This window comes from Eurypyga helias, unplaced genomic scaffold (genome assembly GCF_000690775.1).
Source record: "Eurypyga helias isolate BGI_N326 unplaced genomic scaffold, ASM69077v1 scaffold4652, whole genome shotgun sequence".
In the NCBI taxonomy this organism is placed as follows: Eukaryota; Metazoa; Chordata; class Aves; order Eurypygiformes; family Eurypygidae; genus Eurypyga; species Eurypyga helias.
In genome coordinates, this window is record NW_010237707.1 from 70,936 (window position 1) to 91,119 (window position 20,184).

The 20,184-nt window shown below is 38.7% G+C and overlaps 1 protein-coding gene across 1 annotated transcript in view; it reads right to left on the reverse strand.

The window, feature by feature from the left end:
* The window catches only part of SHQ1 (SHQ1, H/ACA ribonucleoprotein assembly factor), a gene marked incomplete at its 5' end in the record, with an annotated part of 41,622 nt that extends 22,250 nt beyond the window's left edge, over positions 1-19,372 (reverse strand). The window contains 5 exons of the mRNA XM_010147552.1: positions 5,240-5,363; positions 7,671-7,724; positions 9,034-9,188; positions 17,298-17,425; positions 19,260-19,372. Coding sequence (XP_010145854.1) covers positions 5,240-5,363; positions 7,671-7,724; positions 9,034-9,188; positions 17,298-17,425; positions 19,260-19,372 — 574 coding nt within the window. The remainder of the gene's footprint in view (positions 1-5,239; positions 5,364-7,670; positions 7,725-9,033; positions 9,189-17,297; positions 17,426-19,259) is intronic.
* Positions 19,373-20,184: the final 812 nt, after the last annotated feature.

A 20,184-nucleotide genomic window follows, 5' to 3' on the forward strand; every position in this document is an offset into this window, starting at 1 on the left:
CTCTGCAAGACCCCCAAGGCACAGTCATGCATGTAATTCTCTACAGCTGAAGCAGCCCCCTCCCCCAGCTTTTCCACTTTTCTCTGAGCTGCACTGGTCCAAACTTTAACAGAGTCATACAGAAAACATATAAAAAAAATCCAAGCTGAAAAGTAACTTGCAAGTAACAAAAAGTTATGCCCCATCAATTATCTGAGGAAAGCAAAAACCTATTTCCCTGACAGTCATGCATGTAATTCTCTACAGCTGAAGCAGCCCCCTCCCCCAGCTTTTCCACTTTTCTCTGAGCTGCACTGGTCCAAACTTTAACAGAGTCATACAGAAAACATATAAAAAAAATCCAAGCTGAAAAGTAACTTGCAAGTAACAAAAAGTTATGCCCCATCAATTATCTGAGGAAAGCAAAAACCTATTTCCCTGTAGGCCTACACAAATACCTGTTCTGGAAAATAATACGGTTGGGAACAGAGAGCCCACAGCAGGGTCAAGTATGCAGGAGCCACAGCAAGTGTGTAAGTGATACCATTGCCCGAAATTGAGCAGAGCTTTTCCTACCTGCCTTAGCTATGGAGTAAGTTGGCAAATTGAGCCCTCAGAAAGAAAAACTCACTTCAGGCTCATGAAGGTGTCATTTGACATACAGTTCATAAACGCAATAAAAGATTAAAAACGTGAATGTTTTCTCATTCCACAACCAGAAATCTGTAGTCAGTTTGATTTTCTTCATATACAACCACCATTTATGAAGAAGAGAATTCATTAATATAACCTCCCATTAGCTTGAATGTCCTCCCTTAGTTTTCTGATGAAAGTTACTAAGGGGTTAACTGCTGGAACACTAAAATAAAAACAATATTTTTTACTGCTTAATGTTGGGGGGGAACCACATTCAAATGAAAACAGCCACTACTGCAAATGGAAACTAATAACCCTCTCCCAAGAGGCTGGCTCCTCCTAGACTATGAAACCTGAACATGGATGAAATTACATTTTACAGATTTTAAAAAAAAAAAAAAAAATATAGAAAAAAGGAAAAAAAGATCAGAACTCCCCCTGCTGTTCAAGCCCAAAATTTGTTTGTTTGTTGTTAAGTTATTCCGTGCTGAAAAAATAGACAGAGAATGAAAGTTAAAGGATGTGGAAGGTGGCAGTAAGGAGAAAGAACCCAAAGAGTAAAAAGCCATGGCAAACAGGACTGAAAAAACACACTGGTTTGGAAGAGACCAATTGAAGAAAAGTCAGGAAAGAAAACAAAATCCCAAATGTAACCGATGAAGCTTCAGATTGTATCACCATCAATGCCTGTCAATCCAAGCCTGTTAACTATTTTGACTAAAAAGAACTCTGCTCTTTTTAAAAGAAATGATATGTCGAATTAAAATTTTGCTAATTTTTTAACATTCTAGCTGTCAAGCTGCCAGCCCAAACCATTTACAACATCCACTACTGTTACTCATCTGCCAAGTAACAATGTCAATTTTAGTGACTGTAACACTAATTCTCAATAAAAAGTAGTCTTTCTTCATCAAGTGCAGTTTTAGATTATAGTAGCTTAACGGGCCTCTAATCAGAGAGGCTGCAAATGTAGCCAGACTTAATAATACACGGAATGCTACATATAGGCAAACACACAGAGCACAGCAAGCTACCAAATTTCTGCTCCCAGAGTATAGGCCTCACACACGCACCTTATAAACGTGGAGTCCTCATACAAAACTGTATTTAACTCCTTGCCACGGGAATAAAAATTAAGAACAAAAGAGCAAACTCTATTTAAACGTTAATGTGGGATATTTAACTGAACCCACTATCTGTCACTTGACAGTCACTTTTACCTTATTTTGATACGCTGCCAAACTGGCATCATTTCCAGTAAACAATAAGGGCAACCGGTAACTACTCTGCTTTGCCCATTGTTTGCTAAGTATTCTGCGAATACAGAAATTCCTCAGAAGCAAGGCTCAACTTCCACTGAAGTTCGAAGGAAGAAACATTTTGACTGAAGAAATGTGCCTTGGCAATAGAAGCATTACCTACAAAACCATTTCTTTTGCGAACACCTAGGCACACACTTCCCTCCCCCACCCCACTTCTGAACAGATATAGGTAATACATCCCTTCTGTATCTTTCCCAATTCTTTGGTAATTGGCTAATTAAAAAACTCTGTGCTTGTCACACTATGCACGCACCGCAATAGTAAATACTAATTTGACACACAAACTCCAGAACTTTCCTAAGTTCGCATTATTCACCATTACTTCTATCATTTCATTGCTAACTTGCTAATGCCCTTCCCAACAGATTTATGTCCACGTGAAAGGAGGAATATGTTTGTGTCTGCTTCCCAGGCAGCACCTGGCAACTATCATAGCTGATACTCAAGGTAGCCCCCTCCTCCTCTCTACTATTAAAATCTCCAGCTGAAATGGGCACGCATTCTCTTTTCTTGAGGCTTGCACATGCCTTTTCAGCATCCTGAAGATCCACCGCCACCTCTGTGGAGGCAGCCAGATGTCCCAGCCCACACCGTTTCCCAGGCAACCAGCACAGCACAGCCATGCACAGATGAAGCCAGGCCTGCTGCATTTCTCAACTTCTTCCAGTGCTTCTAAACCCTTCTAACCACAAACTACATAAAGCTAAATTTCCATTAAAGCTTATGGCAATAATCTTTATGCATCACTAAAGTAAGAAGAACTAAGGCTAGCCTGTCTCCTGCCCCAGTAAAGAACGAGTTCACACACCCAAAGTGCTCCTCCAGAGAGGATGGGTACTTTGCTGTTGGAGCAAGACCATCATGGGTGACACGGGGAGACCAAGACAATAAGCACTACTGGGGCCGGAGTGTTTTGGAAGCAGAGGGTAAGGAGGCAACAGCAGCCACATGTCCATTGTAGGAGGATGGAGTAGGAAACACAGTTTGACACACAGAGTTATTGAAGATGCCACCTCCCTTACCAAACTACTCAACATCTTTTGTTGGATCACTGAATGTTCACTCCAGTACCATTGCCATCATAACATTAAAAGAAAAGCAAACAACTTACCCCTCATGTACGATCCTCTTAAGACAAATAACTAAAAGGCTGGCAGCACTGTATGATTTCAGTTTTGTTATCAGAACTTAGTTTTTTCACTTATGAACAGCAGCATAAGGCAGTGGAGATAAGTGAAAAGGGGCAGCATCCATCTTCCTCTTAAAACTTCGCTATCCGACTGTTATAATGTAAATGGTATTTTGAATCATCAGCAGTCTTTGGCAGTAGTAGAGATTAATATTGCCATTTGTGGGTTTATTTTTATCCTGCAACTCACAAGCACTGAAAATAAACCACCAAAGTGCTGCTGCTTCTCAGTGATTCTTCTGTCAAGAAAAATTCTTACAGAGAAATGCTTTGTTTTGAAGGCAGTAACTCACAATAAATAGATAAGTTGCAAGTAATTTTAACAACCCAAGATGTAAACATGGTTGTGTACAACTGCACAACTGAAGCTGGAGTAACCATTGGGTTGAAAATCTGTAGTTACATGAAAGCTGTCTGGGATAAACAGGGAATGTATAAACAGAACGTCGCTGCTGAAAGAATGATTTACAGTCATGGAGATGGTGACAGCTCCACTCCTGAATGTGAAACAAAACAAAGCTACAAATATGTAGCGTGTAATCAGTTTTTTATTCTTCAGTTTTAAATAAAAATTTAAAAAATAAAATTAATGTATTTTCCAACAGAATAGTTTTCATGGATTCACTGCTTGGGTTTTTTGGTTGGTTGGGTTTTTTTTGTTTGGGGTTTTTTGGGTGGTGGTGGTGTTTTTTTAACAAACAGCCCTACTTGGCTGTTATTTAGAACTCTCTTACTTTCCTAGTGACAAGCAGAGAACTAAGATAACACACACAAGTCAGATTTTGGCCTCTGCTCCTAAGAGAGAAAAAATACATCGGAAGTGCTAAAAGAACAATGATGCAAAACAAGTTTGGATACCGATACAAAAATCAGGATTTCTGGTTTTCCCAGGCTACCACTGCACTTACCACAGAGTCATCTCAGGCATTTTGCCTTAAGCCTACGAAGAACTGTAACACTGAATATGAATCACAAAGCTACCCCTTGCCCTCAAACGCGTGATTCTGTACGGCAACACTAAACTGACACCCACAATGGAACAGTTTAGGAACTAAGATGACTGGATGTCAAATACAGTTATTTTGCATAAGGAATAATATATATATATAATTAATGGACTGGCTCAGTTAAGAAAAACACAACAACAATAATCACAAACCAACAGAAAATCTAATTCTAGGAAAAGAAACTGGCAAGGAGAGCAGGAATTCAACATTAGGATAAGCTTCCTTTCTGTCAAAATCCTAACATCACTGACAAGGCTTACATTAAACCAGTATTTCTTCCAAGCAGAGCCATACAAGTAAGCTGCCCAGATTTGTGACTGCAAAACCCTGATGAGCAGAACTTAAACAGAACAGCTGGAACAACTGAAGAGGATGATGCTTTAAAAACTTCCTTTAGATGGAGACAACTCACTGAAGTTCTCAGAAATCCCTCCAATCTTTTTTAACAGTGCTTCAGTCAGGTAATTAAAGAACACAAAGAACAACAGAAAACAACAGGACTCCTGCTATACTTGTAACAGTAAGTGACCCTGTTTTGAAATAAAAACTTGACAGCTTTAGAATGAGATCTAAACCAATTAAAGCCTCTAACCTACCATAACCAAGAGCTTCATTAAAGTGTTATTTTCCAACAGAAAAATCTCTTTACAGACAAATACAGTATAGACAAAAATACAACACCGTGTAAATAATTAAAAAAACCCTGTAATTTTATCTGAAGATCTTTTCCTTAAAGCTTTACAAATCACAGTTGGACTATCCTGATATATCAACACTCAAGAGCTGATAAGATTTTTCTAAGGATGAGACATTCATAACTTCTGTGTGGATTTTTTGGCATGAATAATACAGCTGAATTTATACCACAACTGCATGTATTACCCACTGGCTAATAAATTAGTTGCTTCAGGGGCTTTTTCCTGGTTAAGGACACTAATTTTGCTCTCTTGTCTCCCCAGCCCCATTTTCACAATACCACAAGATGTCCCAGGAATGCTGATATCTACAAAGTTTGGGTGAAATTGGCCAAAAGATACAAAAGTAATTGAAAAAATGGGCATACAATGTGGCTATATAGACATCACTTCAGCCCCTAAAAAACTTACCTAGTTGAAGGATCATGACTGTATCATTGAAGGCACGTGTCACTAATCCGAAATGTCTGTGTAGAGGATAGCATAGCACTCTTCTTCCAAAAGATACCAAGACATCATGAATGCTAGTGAAACTCTGTGTGTATCAGTGAAAAATCTGAATTAGTCTGTGCGCTTCTCTAGACAAAGAATTAATTTGTACTGGAAAAAAGTCATAGCAGCATACCTAAAAATCACATTTTTATATATTATGCATTTCAAATTTGTATTTTAACAGATAGAGAAATCAACAGATTAAATAGAAACAAGACACTGCACATTCAGTTTGCCTGAAAGGATATCAGAAATCCCATACATTTTAGTGGGTTTGAATTAAAAAAAAGAATGTAGAGAACATTGGAATAAAACATCTAGCTCCAGACTTTGCCATTCTTTAGATTAAAGCAATAAATTACATCTGTCCCACATTATTATATATATATTAAGAGGAAGCTATAAAAAGCCTTTTAAGAATAAAGAAAAATTAAAGCCACATGATATTAACAAAATACATGTGTACATATAAGATCCTTAAAAATGATACATGACTCTGCCTTTCATGAAAATTACAGATATTCACGACAGAGATAAATATATCTGCCTAGGGAAAGCAGTTCATTGTCCCCTTTTACGAGTGAGGAAGACCTCCAATTTACTAAGGCCAGAGGCATTAATGAGTTATTAAAGACTTTCTTAAGGGAGAGTGATTTCCTTTCCAGCTTTCACTTTTCAAGACAAAATATTCCATTTATGAATTCAAATAAAAATATCTATTTCAACTTCAACTCTCAATTTATTAAAATTAATAAAAACACTTTGCTGACAGCCAGCACTTTTTTGCACTGCATGACTACCTCAACCCATTTTTCATTTTAATGGATCACCGGTAAGCATTTAAATAATTTATGTTTTGTTATTTAATATTTAGAGTCTAAGGTGTGTACACGTCACGCACAGCAAAATGGCAGTCAGTTCAAACAACCCATAGCTGAGGCAATTTTGTTTACAGATGGATGAAAACACCCGCCTCTACATGGTTTGTATAACAGATATAGTTATTAACAGCTTGGTGCCAGGAGACTGAATTTTCTGGGTGTGAAATATACTGTTGGCACAGGCTGCGCCAAGAACTGCTACATTATAGGATAAGCACATGCAGAAAACTCCTTCACTATGTTAGGACATGGATCTGAAAAAAATCGGGAGTTAAGGCAATCACCGCCTTTTAACCGCACTCCTTTGTGACTTGGTACTGCAGAACATTCCATTGGAAACAAAACTAGCAGATCTGGAAACTCAGTGGCCATAGAACAAGTTGTACTGAATATAACATTCACCACTACTAGAAATGTTTGAAGGGCTAAACCCAAAAATCCTGTCAGAAATTTCATTGCAAGGAAAACTGCGACTTGGCTCAGTAATTTCAGGAATGAGGACGGGACAGTCCTTTCTAGCTTGCTGCCATCTGAAGAAATAATGGATTACAGGCCAGGTTAAGTCCCTCCACTTCCAGCTTTGCAACAGCCCACTTACAGAGGCCTGTGTGCTTTCAGTAAACGATCTGTAAGTGCAAAGAATAGAGTCCAAATCCAGTTTGTTTCCTTTAGTCTGCTCTGGTTTTAAAGGGCTAGCGGCAACAAAACAAATACGGATGCGGCAATAACACTGAAAAGAAGGGGGTAGGTAAAGCAACACATGTCCACTAACTGCAAGAGACCTGAAACAGAAGTATTCAGTGCTTGTCTGAAAAGATCACACAACCATTAAAGCCTTAACGAGACAACAGTTTTACAGCTACAGAACTGAGGTATTTTTGCTACAAGAACATGGAATTCAGCTTCTCCATGATAGGTGAAAGAAACAACCCAATTGTGATTGAGTTCTAAGAGCTTTTCCCATCATGGGTTCGCATTTACTTCTGGGCTTCCCAGTTCCACTCCAGTTTCTCCAGAAGGAGGCCCAACATCTGGACAGATGAGAGGTCATACTCCAGCCTCTTGAGGCTACTAGTAGCCGGGAGCCCGAAAGTCACTAGCACAAGAACATGGAATTCAGCTTCTCCATCACATGTGAAAAAAACAACCCAAACCTTGTGATTGAGTTCTAAGAGCTTTTCCCATCATTTGGTTCGCATTTACTTCTGGGCTTCCCAGTTCCACTCCAGTTCCTCCAGAAGGAGGCCCAACATCTGGACAGATGAGAGGTCATACTCCAGCCTCTTGAGGCTACTAGTAGCCGGGAGCCCGAAAGTCACTAGCCATTTCTTGTAACGTTTACTAAAAAGTGAGCATACATTCAGTTCCTCCTCAGTACTGAAGGAGTAAGCTTTCCACAAAGGCAACATACAATACCGAAACCAAGTAACACAGCCAGTACAGAATGCAAACCTCAAGTTTTAACTTACCTCCAGCCAGCACAATGTTGCACTCAGTTTCCTGACATTCCAAGATGATTCAACCTGATTTTAAGAGGAGACCGTAAAACAAGTATTATCTAATTCAACATTCAAGACTGCTGGCAAACTATTTAAGATAACATTCTGGCAGCAATTTAAGAACCTTTGTGAATACGAAGCAGTAATTATATTATGTGCATTGAAATGGCCACAGGACAGTATTAAAAATTATATTGCAATGCAGATGTTAAATAACTGAATTGGTTTCCATACTGGGAATATCTAGCCCATGCACAAAGCCTTTAAAATAAAACAGGAATCTCAGAAAAGCTGTACTTTAGTGGAATTTTGTCCCTTTTCACCAAGCAACAGAAACTTGACTCAAAGCTCAAGCTAAAATGCCTTGTTTCGTGAAAACAGCTCAAGACTTTTGGCTTTCAGAGAGGGACCTAAAGCCAGCAGTACATGTATATGTCATTATTCTTCAAATGTGACAGATTCATAGCATTCGTGTGGTAGCTTGGTCTAGTGGGATGATTAGGGCAAAAAGCCAGGAAGCCTCAATCTATAATCCTGGCTCTAGTAAAGATTTGTGTGGCCTGAATGTCTTGGTTTTGCTATTAAAAAGGAGAGAGAAAGAAAAAAAAAAAAAAAAGAGAGAGGGAAAAACCCCCAACCCCACAATGTGTTTTCCACATATACCATACGGTTATCGTGAAGATCAATAATGATCTGTACATTTGTGTTCCTTGCATATTTGCAATTTTGTGCAACCCTAATATGCAACACAACAACCGACAGATTATTCTGTTGAACAGGCGGGTCTGGACATTTCTGACGTTCTACAATCTATGCTCTGCAATTCAGTCTGATTAAGACAGAATGGGTTTGATTTTATGTTCTGATATTCTGATTAAAAGCATTGAGAAAACATCTCCTTAGTTAATATCAGCAGAGGAGATAGGCACAAAGCTGTAACTGGCATTTAAGTCCATTTCAAAAAGACAGGCTTTCTACAGAAGAGCGTGGAATCCACTCTAAACTTCCACTATTTTCTTAATTCTTTATATCCTGTAAAAAGCACAGGATACAGAACACACAATGAAGCTGGCTGCTGGCTTGTGTGAGAGACAGGCAAGCACCAGAATCCTGAAAATGGAAACATGCCTTCCTGCTTCCCTCCACTGTTTGAATACTAGAAAAAGTAAACTGTACATTAAGGTATTTTTTTAAAATGTGTGTCAACTTCCAAATTTTAAATGCCTCACCCTAGTGTCCAGAATGCCTCAGGAATCACCTTCCATACTTAGTGCGTAAGCTTAAAAAAACCCCAGTTTTGTTGAAAGCAAATAATGGTGGGCTATACACTTACATTCTTGTCTCCTTCATTGACACATACTTCGTAGCAATACGCCAGAAGGATATCGATTAAACCAAGATATACATGATGACGGCTTCTTTTATCCAGAAGATAAGATTTATTTGTGAACTTTCTCAGCTGCTCTTTCTCTTCCTCAGAGAAGACAACTATAAAAAGAAAAAGGATAATTGATTATGAATTTATAGCTGGAACATTCATTTTAATAGGTGGTAATACTACCTCAATGATCTCTTTAAAAAGAAGCGTGTTACTAATCACAAGTCACTCATCACTCAAGAAAAAACCTAAATCATTCTTCCTTTCATTAAACCCTGACACAGTCCTTTCAAAGTCAAGTTCCAGCCCTGCAGAGTACTGCATGTACGCAGTGGCAATTTTGAACCCCTCTGAAAGTGCCAGGTATTTCTGTGGATGCCAAAGGCATAGCCAGGATATGAGTAAACTGAGGTTTCTTAAGTCCATGTTGTATGGCATAAAAAATAAGAAAACAGGGAACAAAACCAAATATATTTTCTTACTGTAGAAAAGGGTAAGAACTAAAGAAATAGGGAAGGAAAAATAAAGGAAAGTTGTAATTCTGTATTTCCAGCCTCATCAATTTTGACTCATGACCTAGACATGATTTAGGAGCTTCATTCATGCTGATGACATCCTTCCAGCGTGTGAGAAAGATCAAAGAAAGATCAAAATCCTATCCCCACCAATGTTGGTACAAGAGCTGCATCTTCTTCCAAAGAGCGATGGAATCCACCAGCAGTGACCATCACATTTTCCGTATCTGTGGTGTACCTCATTCAGTTAAGAACAGATGTACTGAGCCAACCCAAAGAATCTTCTCTGCCTGTACCTTCTCTTTGAGATGCATAAGAAAGATCACAACAACGCAGCTGGCATGCTGTGACAACGCATCAGAAGCATTTCTGTAGGAAACAGCGGTATAGACACGGATAGCTAAGATTGAATATCGAAGAGTACCTTCTGAAGAGTACTTAAAACACTTGAGAGGGGATGGCAGAACTGCCTTGAAATAACAGTAGAAGAGATGAAGTAGGTAACTGAGAAGCTGTCTCTGTGCAAACTCAAAGTAAATCAAGAAACCATTTAGTACTACTGAAACAGCCAGAAGCCAGCCCTAAGAGTTTTTCACCCTGGCTACATGGAGTACAGGCATTTGATGTCAACAGGCTCCAATTTACTAAATAGGTCAGACGGAGTAAGCACATTTCAGCCACGCCACAGAAGAAAGTACAGGCACAAGGTGACTTGACAGGAGAAAGCCGCGTTCCTAGCTTGACAGCTGATGCTTCGTTGCATTGAGGAAGTGCCACACTACGGGGGATGCAGCTGGGCATCACCTGTACTCCAGAGCCCTGGACTCTCAGGACACAGGCAGCTAAATTCTTAGCCGGGGCTTACAGCACAGGTTACAGAAAGAAAAGGTTACAACTCCTAGTAAACCAAGCTCCTTTTTACACCTCTTGCCCATTTCTCTATGATGAAGATGATGACTGCAAATGTGGTGACAGATGTTTCTCCCCAAACACTGCTCATCGTCGTTTTACACCATCCACCTTCTCAGGGATATAATCTGCCTACAAGACACGTGGCCATCTTTATCCCAGGAGGTTTCTGCAAGCTTTCTGATTTCATTACATGTTTTGAAGCCAATGTTTGTGATGCCAAAGGCACATACATAAGCACAGACCACATCTTCAGACTTAAAATTACAAATTAGGAAAAACATTTTTGAATGTTTCTTTATTAACTTTTTTTTAATGTTTCTATCAGCTTCATAACCAGGAAATACTTGATTTAAATTCCTATAGAAACTTCTCAATGAGCTAAACATTTCTCTGGAGTCAAACCAGTCTCCATTTATTTACAAGCTCCCACAAAAAGAAATTCCAGCTTTTATATCATCTTGAGAAAGCAAATCTCTTCCCCTTGTTATGATCTAGTATAAAGTGACAATTCAGCAAGACTATGGCAGTTCTAACTGTTTTTCTGTTAATGCAATCCAGTTCAATATTACTCCTTAAATCACAAATTTGGATATATCTATATTCTATCAGCAAATTTCTTTAAGTTCCTAAACTGCATTGACTCTTCAGTGAGTCACCTCTCTCGTTCATATTAAAATTATTCATAAAACCACAAGTGTGATGCTGTAGCACATTTGAAAAAAATTAGTTTCTGAAAAACATAACATAAAACCACTTTGTAAGCTGTTACAGTAGGCTGGGTTTAATGAGGTATCACAACAGGGTGTTTACAGTTACAAGAAAGTCCAATTGGAAAGAAAAAAAGGCATGTCCAATTTCAGCTGGCTTACACTAGAAAACCTGCTCCTGGAGCACAACAGAGTTTATTATAAAATCACGTGCAAGTCTTAGTTTCACCCTGAAGAGAAGCACAAGAGAGGTGAAACTGAAGCTAAAGGAGGAAAAGAAAATCCAAAAAGCGAACCCAAAGTTTGCTAGCTAAGACTACTACAGCAGATCAGATGCATAAAGCTTAAAACCACTTGTCATGGGTCTTGTGTGATGATTACAGTAATAAACAAGTTTGTTACAAAGAAGCCAAATTCCTTCAAAGCACATGAGCATCTATCACAGAGACAACACTGGCTGAACAGTTATGACAGCACCCTCCTATTTCTAGGTCCACCTCCGTGTGCTTGCTAGTTCACAGTCAAGATACGCACACATATCAGGAGTGAAACTGTTCTTCAAAAACTCATTTATATTCAGTACCGGATACACTACTGAGAATCCACTCTTCTTGATCAACAACCACAATCTGAAGTTTAGTTTTGTCTCATAGTTGATCAAAATTAACAGAGGAGATACCATCAGAGGTAAGAAACAGTCCAACACGGAGAGCAAACAAATTGACTTTTTAAAGTTTTACTAAGAAGTATTTATTAAAATACACATTTTAGAGGAATACATAAACGTGACCCATACTTCTCTTCTAAGCAGAAAGCAAAGAAACTCCCAGTGAATTTCAAGAAACACAGGAGCGAGTTTCTTTCCTCTAAAATGCAAACTCTCTGACGCATCATAACATATACTACTGGACCATAAACACAGAAAATGCAAGTCTAGTAGACAACAGCACACAGGACCTAGACTAGACAATTCCCAAAGGTAAATGTTACAAGATGTTCATTAACTCACTGCAAAGTGCCAGGTGTTCTAAATAAAACTTCTCTCTCTGGAGAAAATACTTCAACTTTACAAACAAATATATATTAATTCCTTAAAGTTTTGGAATAATAAATTATCCAGGCCTGAAACTCATTATTAACCCATCAAACCCACCAACAACTTTGTTTTCCTAATTCAAAAATATTGATTTGTCTCTTGTGCTTGAACTTATTGCTGACTGATAAGGTTGCTGAAACTTTCCACAATGCTGACAACATCTCTTTCCTGTATGGGCTCTACAACACCCAAAAAGATGGCACTGAAGAATCAATAAATGCAGTCTTTCCTTTGTACACAGGGCCGTTTTTGCAGAACTTGCAGGAAGTGGCCTTCTTTGAGACCCCCCCCAAAGCTCTGTCAAGGAGACTGTGGTCAGATGAGCCTCAGTTCTTTTGGGAAGCAAATTACAAGGCCTAGAACCACAAAGCTGCCTTCCTCTACACATCTGTATTCACTCTAGATTACAGTCAAGTCTGATTTGTTCATCCCTCCTGCTTCTTTGCAATTCTTCCATTCAGATTCTAGCTACCTCACAAATACCTTTTCCTCCATGTCAAGCTTCCACCCTTCTAATTCTCACATCAACATTTACAGCACATTTCTCCACATTGATTCTGACCTTCTTCCTCCAGGCATTCTCCATAAACCCACTGGATTCAGACAGTCTTTACTGGATCTCACAATTTCCTTTATATTAATTTTTGTCGTTATTCTTCAACAAATCTGCAGTACCTATAAACCATATGAAAACCATACATCATTCCTTCCCTTCATGTCATACTGTTCCTGCTTTTTAAAATCCGAGATACTCAATATATAAATGAGAGGTCTCTATTGTAAAGAACTTTGCATGAATAAACAGCCCTCTTTTCTCACATGAAAAATACCTGCTCTGCAGCAGAACAGTGCCAGGAAGGTACACGTGCTGCAAAGGCCTCGAAGACTGAGTAAAACAGCCTGATAGAAGAATTGCAGAGCTGTGATAAAAACAAAAAGTGATTCATCTTAAATTTATGAATCTACCAGTACTGGCATATATTTGAGTAGAGCCCTACTGAAAGGCAAATCTTTAAAAAGGAAATTGCTTCTCATTCTATAAAGAGATCAGAAAGAGAGAACGGTCACTGGTAAGCATGACAGGTTACCCTAAACAAAATAAATTATCCCTGACACACACAGATGTTATATTAAATGCATATGTCAGCCTGAACCTTTGAAGATTATTGTGTTGCCTAAAAAGGAGTTTTTACAATTGTGCAATTTGAAGTAGAATAAAAATGAACTTTTAACTAAGTTGAATGTGACTGTTACAAAATACAAAATCTTTCATCTGGAATCTGTAGAAGCAAGACTGTAATGTAAACTTCAGCAGCAGCAGAGAACAAGCTTTCCAAAAGTTTTATTCCCTCATGGGAAAAAGCTGTGTAATTAGTTAGGCTTTATGGAGTATTGCTTGACTTGCATTAGACATTGCAAGCGTGAACAAAATCTGGGCCTTTCAGCTTTAGACAATGTCCACTCCAAAACTGGTATTTTGCTACAAACATCACAGTTGAAACCTTCTCTCTAGGAACCCCTTCTGGTTCCTCATCCATACTGCAAAGGCAGTAATCTTAGCTGCCTGGTGACTAACAAACCGAGGGGAGAAACAAATAAATAAATAACCACAAAGGGCAAGAAAATTTTTTACTGTGCATTACACAGTAAAAAGTGTAAAAGAAGGGCAAAAGAAAGAAAAGGCATTTAAGGACAATAAAAGAAGAAATTAGAAACATACAAAATACACACACCATACATACAAGCTGGAGAAAAAGTTTAAAGGTTAAATAAAAACAGAGTCAAGGCAAGGACAGAAAAGAGCTGAAGACTTTAAATGCTAATGAGAAAAGTTGATCCAAAAAGAAAAAAATTCTGGTAATGAGACATTTAAAAAAAAACTGATGATGTAAAAACAGAAGAGAGAATAACCAGGAATAAAATAGCTGTAATCAACCAAACAAAATCTTCACTTAATTGTAATGCCATGCAAAAACAACAACAACAAAAAAAAGGCAGCATGTGTTTTTCCTAATTACTCCTTGTAGCTGAAGACATTTTCAAGACAGAAGTAAACAAGTTCTTGGTTCCAAGAAACCAATGACGATAAAAACCAAAAGGACATCAGTATAAATCAGCAGAAGGAAGAAACAACAAGATAATTGTCTTGGTTCAGTGTTTCTGAATAAGAAAACATACTTTTAAAGAGCCTGCTAATTTTTATGTCACTTTCCCCACACTAAACTCACTTTTCCAGGTAGTAACTTGAGGAGTCAGTTCAAAATGCCATTCCCAATTCCACCTATACTGTGTAGGTGGGATCTGTCCTAATGGCAGCAACAACAGAGCCCAAAATGCAGGGACTCTGAAGTTACCAGGTGTCACATTCTAGTGCAAATTCCTCAAGCTTGAGGTAGCCTGCACTGTAATCTATCGTCTATTTTAACATTACCATTCCTACCTTCTTGTGCTACCAGTCATTTCCCTTCAACGAACAACCCTCTAAAAAGACACACCATATCATGTTTGAGGGTAGCAGACTTCCCCAGCACCAGATGCTGCATGTCTGACAGCACACGATTTCCCTCATCTCCCTCCGTTTTCATGTTCCTGGGTAATGGCTTTGGACAGCACATGTTTAATCAAGAACACAACCTTCCTTCACAGAGGATAGACAAATACTTCTGCAAGCTGGCCGGGACAGTACACCTACCACAAGTTTTACACATTTTAAACACCCCAATATTTGAAGTCTCTTTACGAACTGTATGATGAGAAGTCCTCATCATGGAAGATAATGGAAATCACCTTATTTTAGATGCATCCCTTAATACAAGACATGAATTTGGAACTTAGGAAGAGTAAGAAATCTGGGTACTCTACATTTTATGCATAAGCAATAAAATAAACTGCATGAAGGTTTCAATCCATCCTCCTTTATGCCCTTAAACAGGTTCAAAAGTAAACAGGGGACATTTGTATCTGATTTCTATAAAAAAAAGAAGTTTGACCTCACACCTACCTGCAGGGGAATAGAATACATCCATGCACAGGCTCAAAGACTCACCACACATCACTTCATAAAACACACTGCAATACATATAATGTCTGGCCCCCTTGAGCTTCTGTGCTCAAGTACCCTGTGGCTTTTTATAGCTAAGCACCAGTGTTCAAAGGTTTCTTGCTACAAGCACACTCTAATAGCAATGACAGCCTCCTTATCCTGCTAGCTGTACAGCACACTTCGGCTTAACGCACTCAGACCTCTCCCCACTCCGAGTGGAAATAACATAAAATTTCTCAAGTAGTAAAGAAGGTCCTTCACTCAGCACAGCCCTTCTTTCTTTTATGTGCCTTTTCTATGCCACTTCCACTCACTACATACACATACTGGAACACAGACTAGTGCAGAGATGCAGCCAAAGTGCATTCAGCTTGTAAGAATTCCTGAATCTGTAACTCAGATTAGCCAGACCATCCCTCTGATTGGATAAAGCATAAAAGCCATACAAAACCACAGGGAACTCATCCTATTGATGATCAGATCCCAGGTCCAACAGCCTGGACCCACTTCCTGACCTTTTCTATTTCCATTCATAAAAGACCTTCAAGTGGAACCTGTACTCCCTCTCATGGTGGTTTCTTTCACCACAACTCACTCCAGTTTAGGAACCTCCAATGGTTTCAGATCCTCATTCAGCTGCTTGCCATCCCCAGCTGCTGCAGTCATTCCAACAGCAGCAACAAACCATGCTATGATCCTAACAATGTTATCAAAACTGAGGTCTTCCTGCGGGAAAAGGTGGGTGCCTGTCATCACCATAACCCAAACTCAACAAAGCCTCTTCCCTTACTTACAATTTCCTCAGGACCCACAAACTACAAACTTCACTCAGCCATATGAAGGTCAGGCTACATTTCTTTAATCGTCCTTATTAAATATCTATCTGTTATAACAAATGGTTTAGATAAAAGAGAATCCCTTATGTAGCCCCATTTTCTGTGCCTCTCATTAGTAGGTTTGCTAGGTTTTCGAGTAGTTTGCCTGTTGCTGTTGCCCCTAAAACCCAGCAACACATATATGTGTTTTTCTTCGGAATCTCAATTTGAAGGAAAAATATTCTTTATCAATAAAATCATCCAGCAGCTCCTCATTTTCATTGTATTCCTTAACACAGGCAAATATTAGCAGTGTTTCATTTACTTAGGAATGAATGGATAAAAACAAACAAAAGAGTTCCTCATTATTCCATTTTCAAGCCTCTTGTACCTTTGTCCAGTGCTTATGATGGATATAATTAATAATTCTGGCTTCAGAGGCTGAAAGAGGCCAGTAATGAAGATCAGATTACATTCATAGTAAAATACACAACATTTACCCAAATTCTATTGTTCTCCGGTAGAAAATGTGAAAGTGCAGGTATCATTATTAGCACACTAATATTCGTTAAGAACCTCCCGTGAAGGTGTTATCATTATCTACTTCAGTGATATCAGTTTTTCACACTACCTAGGAAATGAACAAAGGACATTAAAAGAATACACATAATAGCAACCTGTAGTGCTCTCTGCAACCACTGTGTACAGAAAGGTAATCTCAGTTATCCGTTAACAGCATTGTTGTCACCAGGTCATCTACTTAAAAGGGAACTCTTTCTTCACTGATACCTGAAATTCTAGAACGGTCTCCAAAATCTGTTATACAGAAAAAAAAAAAAAAAAAAAAAAGAGATCACTGCTACACTACATAACAAACAGGCAAACCCTCAAGATGAAATGACCACTTTCTAATCAACTGTCTCAAGGATTTCAGTATAGAACTGTTCCTCAGAGAAAAACATTTTCTTTGAGGGCAGGAGAAGTAACAGAATACTCCTCTAAGAACAGTCACGACTGAAAATTGCAGGGTAAAACCATACCTTTCCCTTTAAGAACAATGACTTAGAACATAACATGGCATCACAGTAATTATCATTCAAGCAACAGATTTGTGTATATACAAGTGCTCACCAAATGTACGAGTGTCATGTTCCTGACGACTTTCTCCCTGCAAAGCTATCATCTTCTTATGGGCATCAACCCACCATGGTTTGTACTTTAACACATGCTGAATAGCTTCATCTTCGAAAAAATCGGCTCTAGAAAAAGAAAAGTCATATGCTATTTATTTCAGTGTATAGTGTACGTGGCTGTATTTTAAGGCACACACAGCATACACCTGACTCGGCTCCAGATACAGCAAACCTGAACAGTATCTGTTCTTTGACTTAAAAGCAGAAAATAATCATTATTAGAAGCATAAGCAATATTCTCTTATCCTACAGGACCCCTTCCTTACTTCCTCCACCTTCCCTGAGCCACCCACAAGCCCAGGAAATTGATGCGCTTGCAGCACGACACAAAGGTGAAAAAACCTCATTTGTTCTGGATGAATCTAAAGGAAAATATTCCAAAGAGACAACTTCTCAGAGAATGTCACTGGCAGCAAACTTGATTTTACTAGGAAGCTCTCCCACTTGAAACTGTGTATACTTTGGGGAGTAAGGGTATGGAGCTGAAGGGCAAAGATAAAGTAGGGACAGGGACTGAGTTTTAGGTAAACAAAGGCATGTTGCAACAAGGTAGAAAAAAACAGAGGTACAAGAATTCTGGAAGAGATTACCTCCATCTCAGCACAAAGCCACTGTGGTAAAAATCTCAATATGGTAACTCTGGGAGGATTTATACTACAGGATTCAAGTTCTAAGCCTCTCCTTATCACTTCAGCTTTTTCTTCAAGCCAAACAATAGTATAAACACTGAGAACTGAAAGTAACACAGATATCAGCCAGTGCATGCAACAGAACACTTCTGTTTGTCCCAGAGCTGTCCTTCTCATCAGGGTACACAGGAAAGCAAGTTTTGTTGAGGAGAGGTTGGGATCATCTGTTCTGAAGCATCCAAAACACAGTCATTAAACTAAATGGTTGTAGCTTACCTACCAAGCTAGAGCACAGGGTCTAAGATGGAAACTTAAAATTACTATAATTTGCATCACATTACAGGTTAGACACTACTTCAGTTCTAGTGAAATGTATTTCCAAGTGATGTTTCAAGAAAGCTTTTCTAACTTCTACGTGCTACAGAAAGACATGCAACTGCCTCTGAAACACCTGACTGGGGAAAAAAAATCCAAGTTTGCAAAGATACCTTCTGAAACAACTCAAAACTGGTTAAGCCTACCTCTCCCCGACAAAACACACCACATGTACTAATTCTCCCTACCAGGGGATACACTCTTCTCCAACCAAATCCATCTTGCAGGAATCACTGTATTAATAGATCTCAGGGCTTCCATTTTCTTCACTTATCTGGAAGTTTCTGAACCTATCCTGACCTGAAACACTCCAACCTGAAAGGCATAAAGAATCATTTCCACCTTCATGACATGGGATGAGGTACAATGAAATACAAAGTCTTGGTTTGGAACCTTTCCTCACTCTGCTGTAAAAAAGGTTTCATGTGATGAAGGCAAAAAACAAAGTGGCCTAGACAAAACCCTCCTAACTTCAAAATTCACATTTACTTCTTCATAGGCCAGGATGGTTCAGTAATCCTTGTTTCACAAAGGGAACGCAAAGTCCTGACATCCACAACCCAAAATGCTGGCAGGGATTTGATACTCAGCTGCTGAAGAGGTGAAGTATGAAACAATGTTCTGCCAGATTCACAGCAGCCCCTGCTTGAACACAGACTCACACAGCAGTTAAAGAGCAGAGTAACCCCAAAACAGATAAGCAAGGTCTTGTGTCAGTGTCACACTTAAGACTACCCTTTAAGGCCTGCTGTGATGAGACAAAGAAACAGACAAATATAAAGTAAAGTTATTATTTCCAAAAGTGATCTTAAAACCAATCATTAATGAAAAGAAGTAGTGAATATATTTCAACTGAGGTACTGCTACTTGACTGGGTGAAGGAAATCAATACTCACAGGTAGTGATCAGGCTCAAACTTGGCAGCCTCAGCTGCCAGGCGTTTCCTCCTACGTTCATCTACAGGAGTTTGGTCTGGATCCTTAACGTCAATAACATCACTGAGTTCATCCTGCAAATGGAACAAAAACTGTATGACCAAGCCACAGGCATGATACACAAGATTCATTTAGCAGAGTTTAAGAAGGATGCTTATCAGCATTACACTGAAATACCCATACGCTCTTCAGTCTCCCTTTCCAATATTCCAAATTCAGGCTCCATTGTGCAAATAAAACATCAAAATTCCAAGAAAATTCAATTATTTAAAGCTCCCTAGATATTATGAAGTCTATTCAGGTTGGTTTATCATAATGCAGGCAGATTTTGCACGAACATAAAATTTGCAGTGTTTAACAAAAGCACACAACCACAACAAAGACAAAAAAAATCACAGATAGTGTTCTTTTGACCTTAATATTACTCTTACACTCTGAAGTGGCCATACATTAATTAATGGGCAATTGCAGTGCCCCTTTAAGCATCATTAAGTAGTGGACCATTAATGCTGATGGGAAATGTACTTCATGAATTTCACTGTAATAAATCAGTGTACAGAGTGTAAATACTTTCTCCATAAGTAGCAATCCTTCTGCTCCAAATCCTGAAAACACTACAATTCACACAATAATGAGTTAGTTACATAATTAAGTTGCTTTAAACAGCTACAACTTAAATTGCTTAGAGTAAGACTACAAAAAATTAAATTATCACCTACTATTTTAATAAAAGCTCTGAATACTATGACTATTATTATACTGCCTAGCATGCTACAGGTTGCAGATTAGCTTCAGTCTACTCATGAATTACAGAAACTGCTGAACACACAAGAGCAAAGTAACTGCATTTTAAAGCTCCTATTTGTCGTGGTTTAATTCCGGCTAG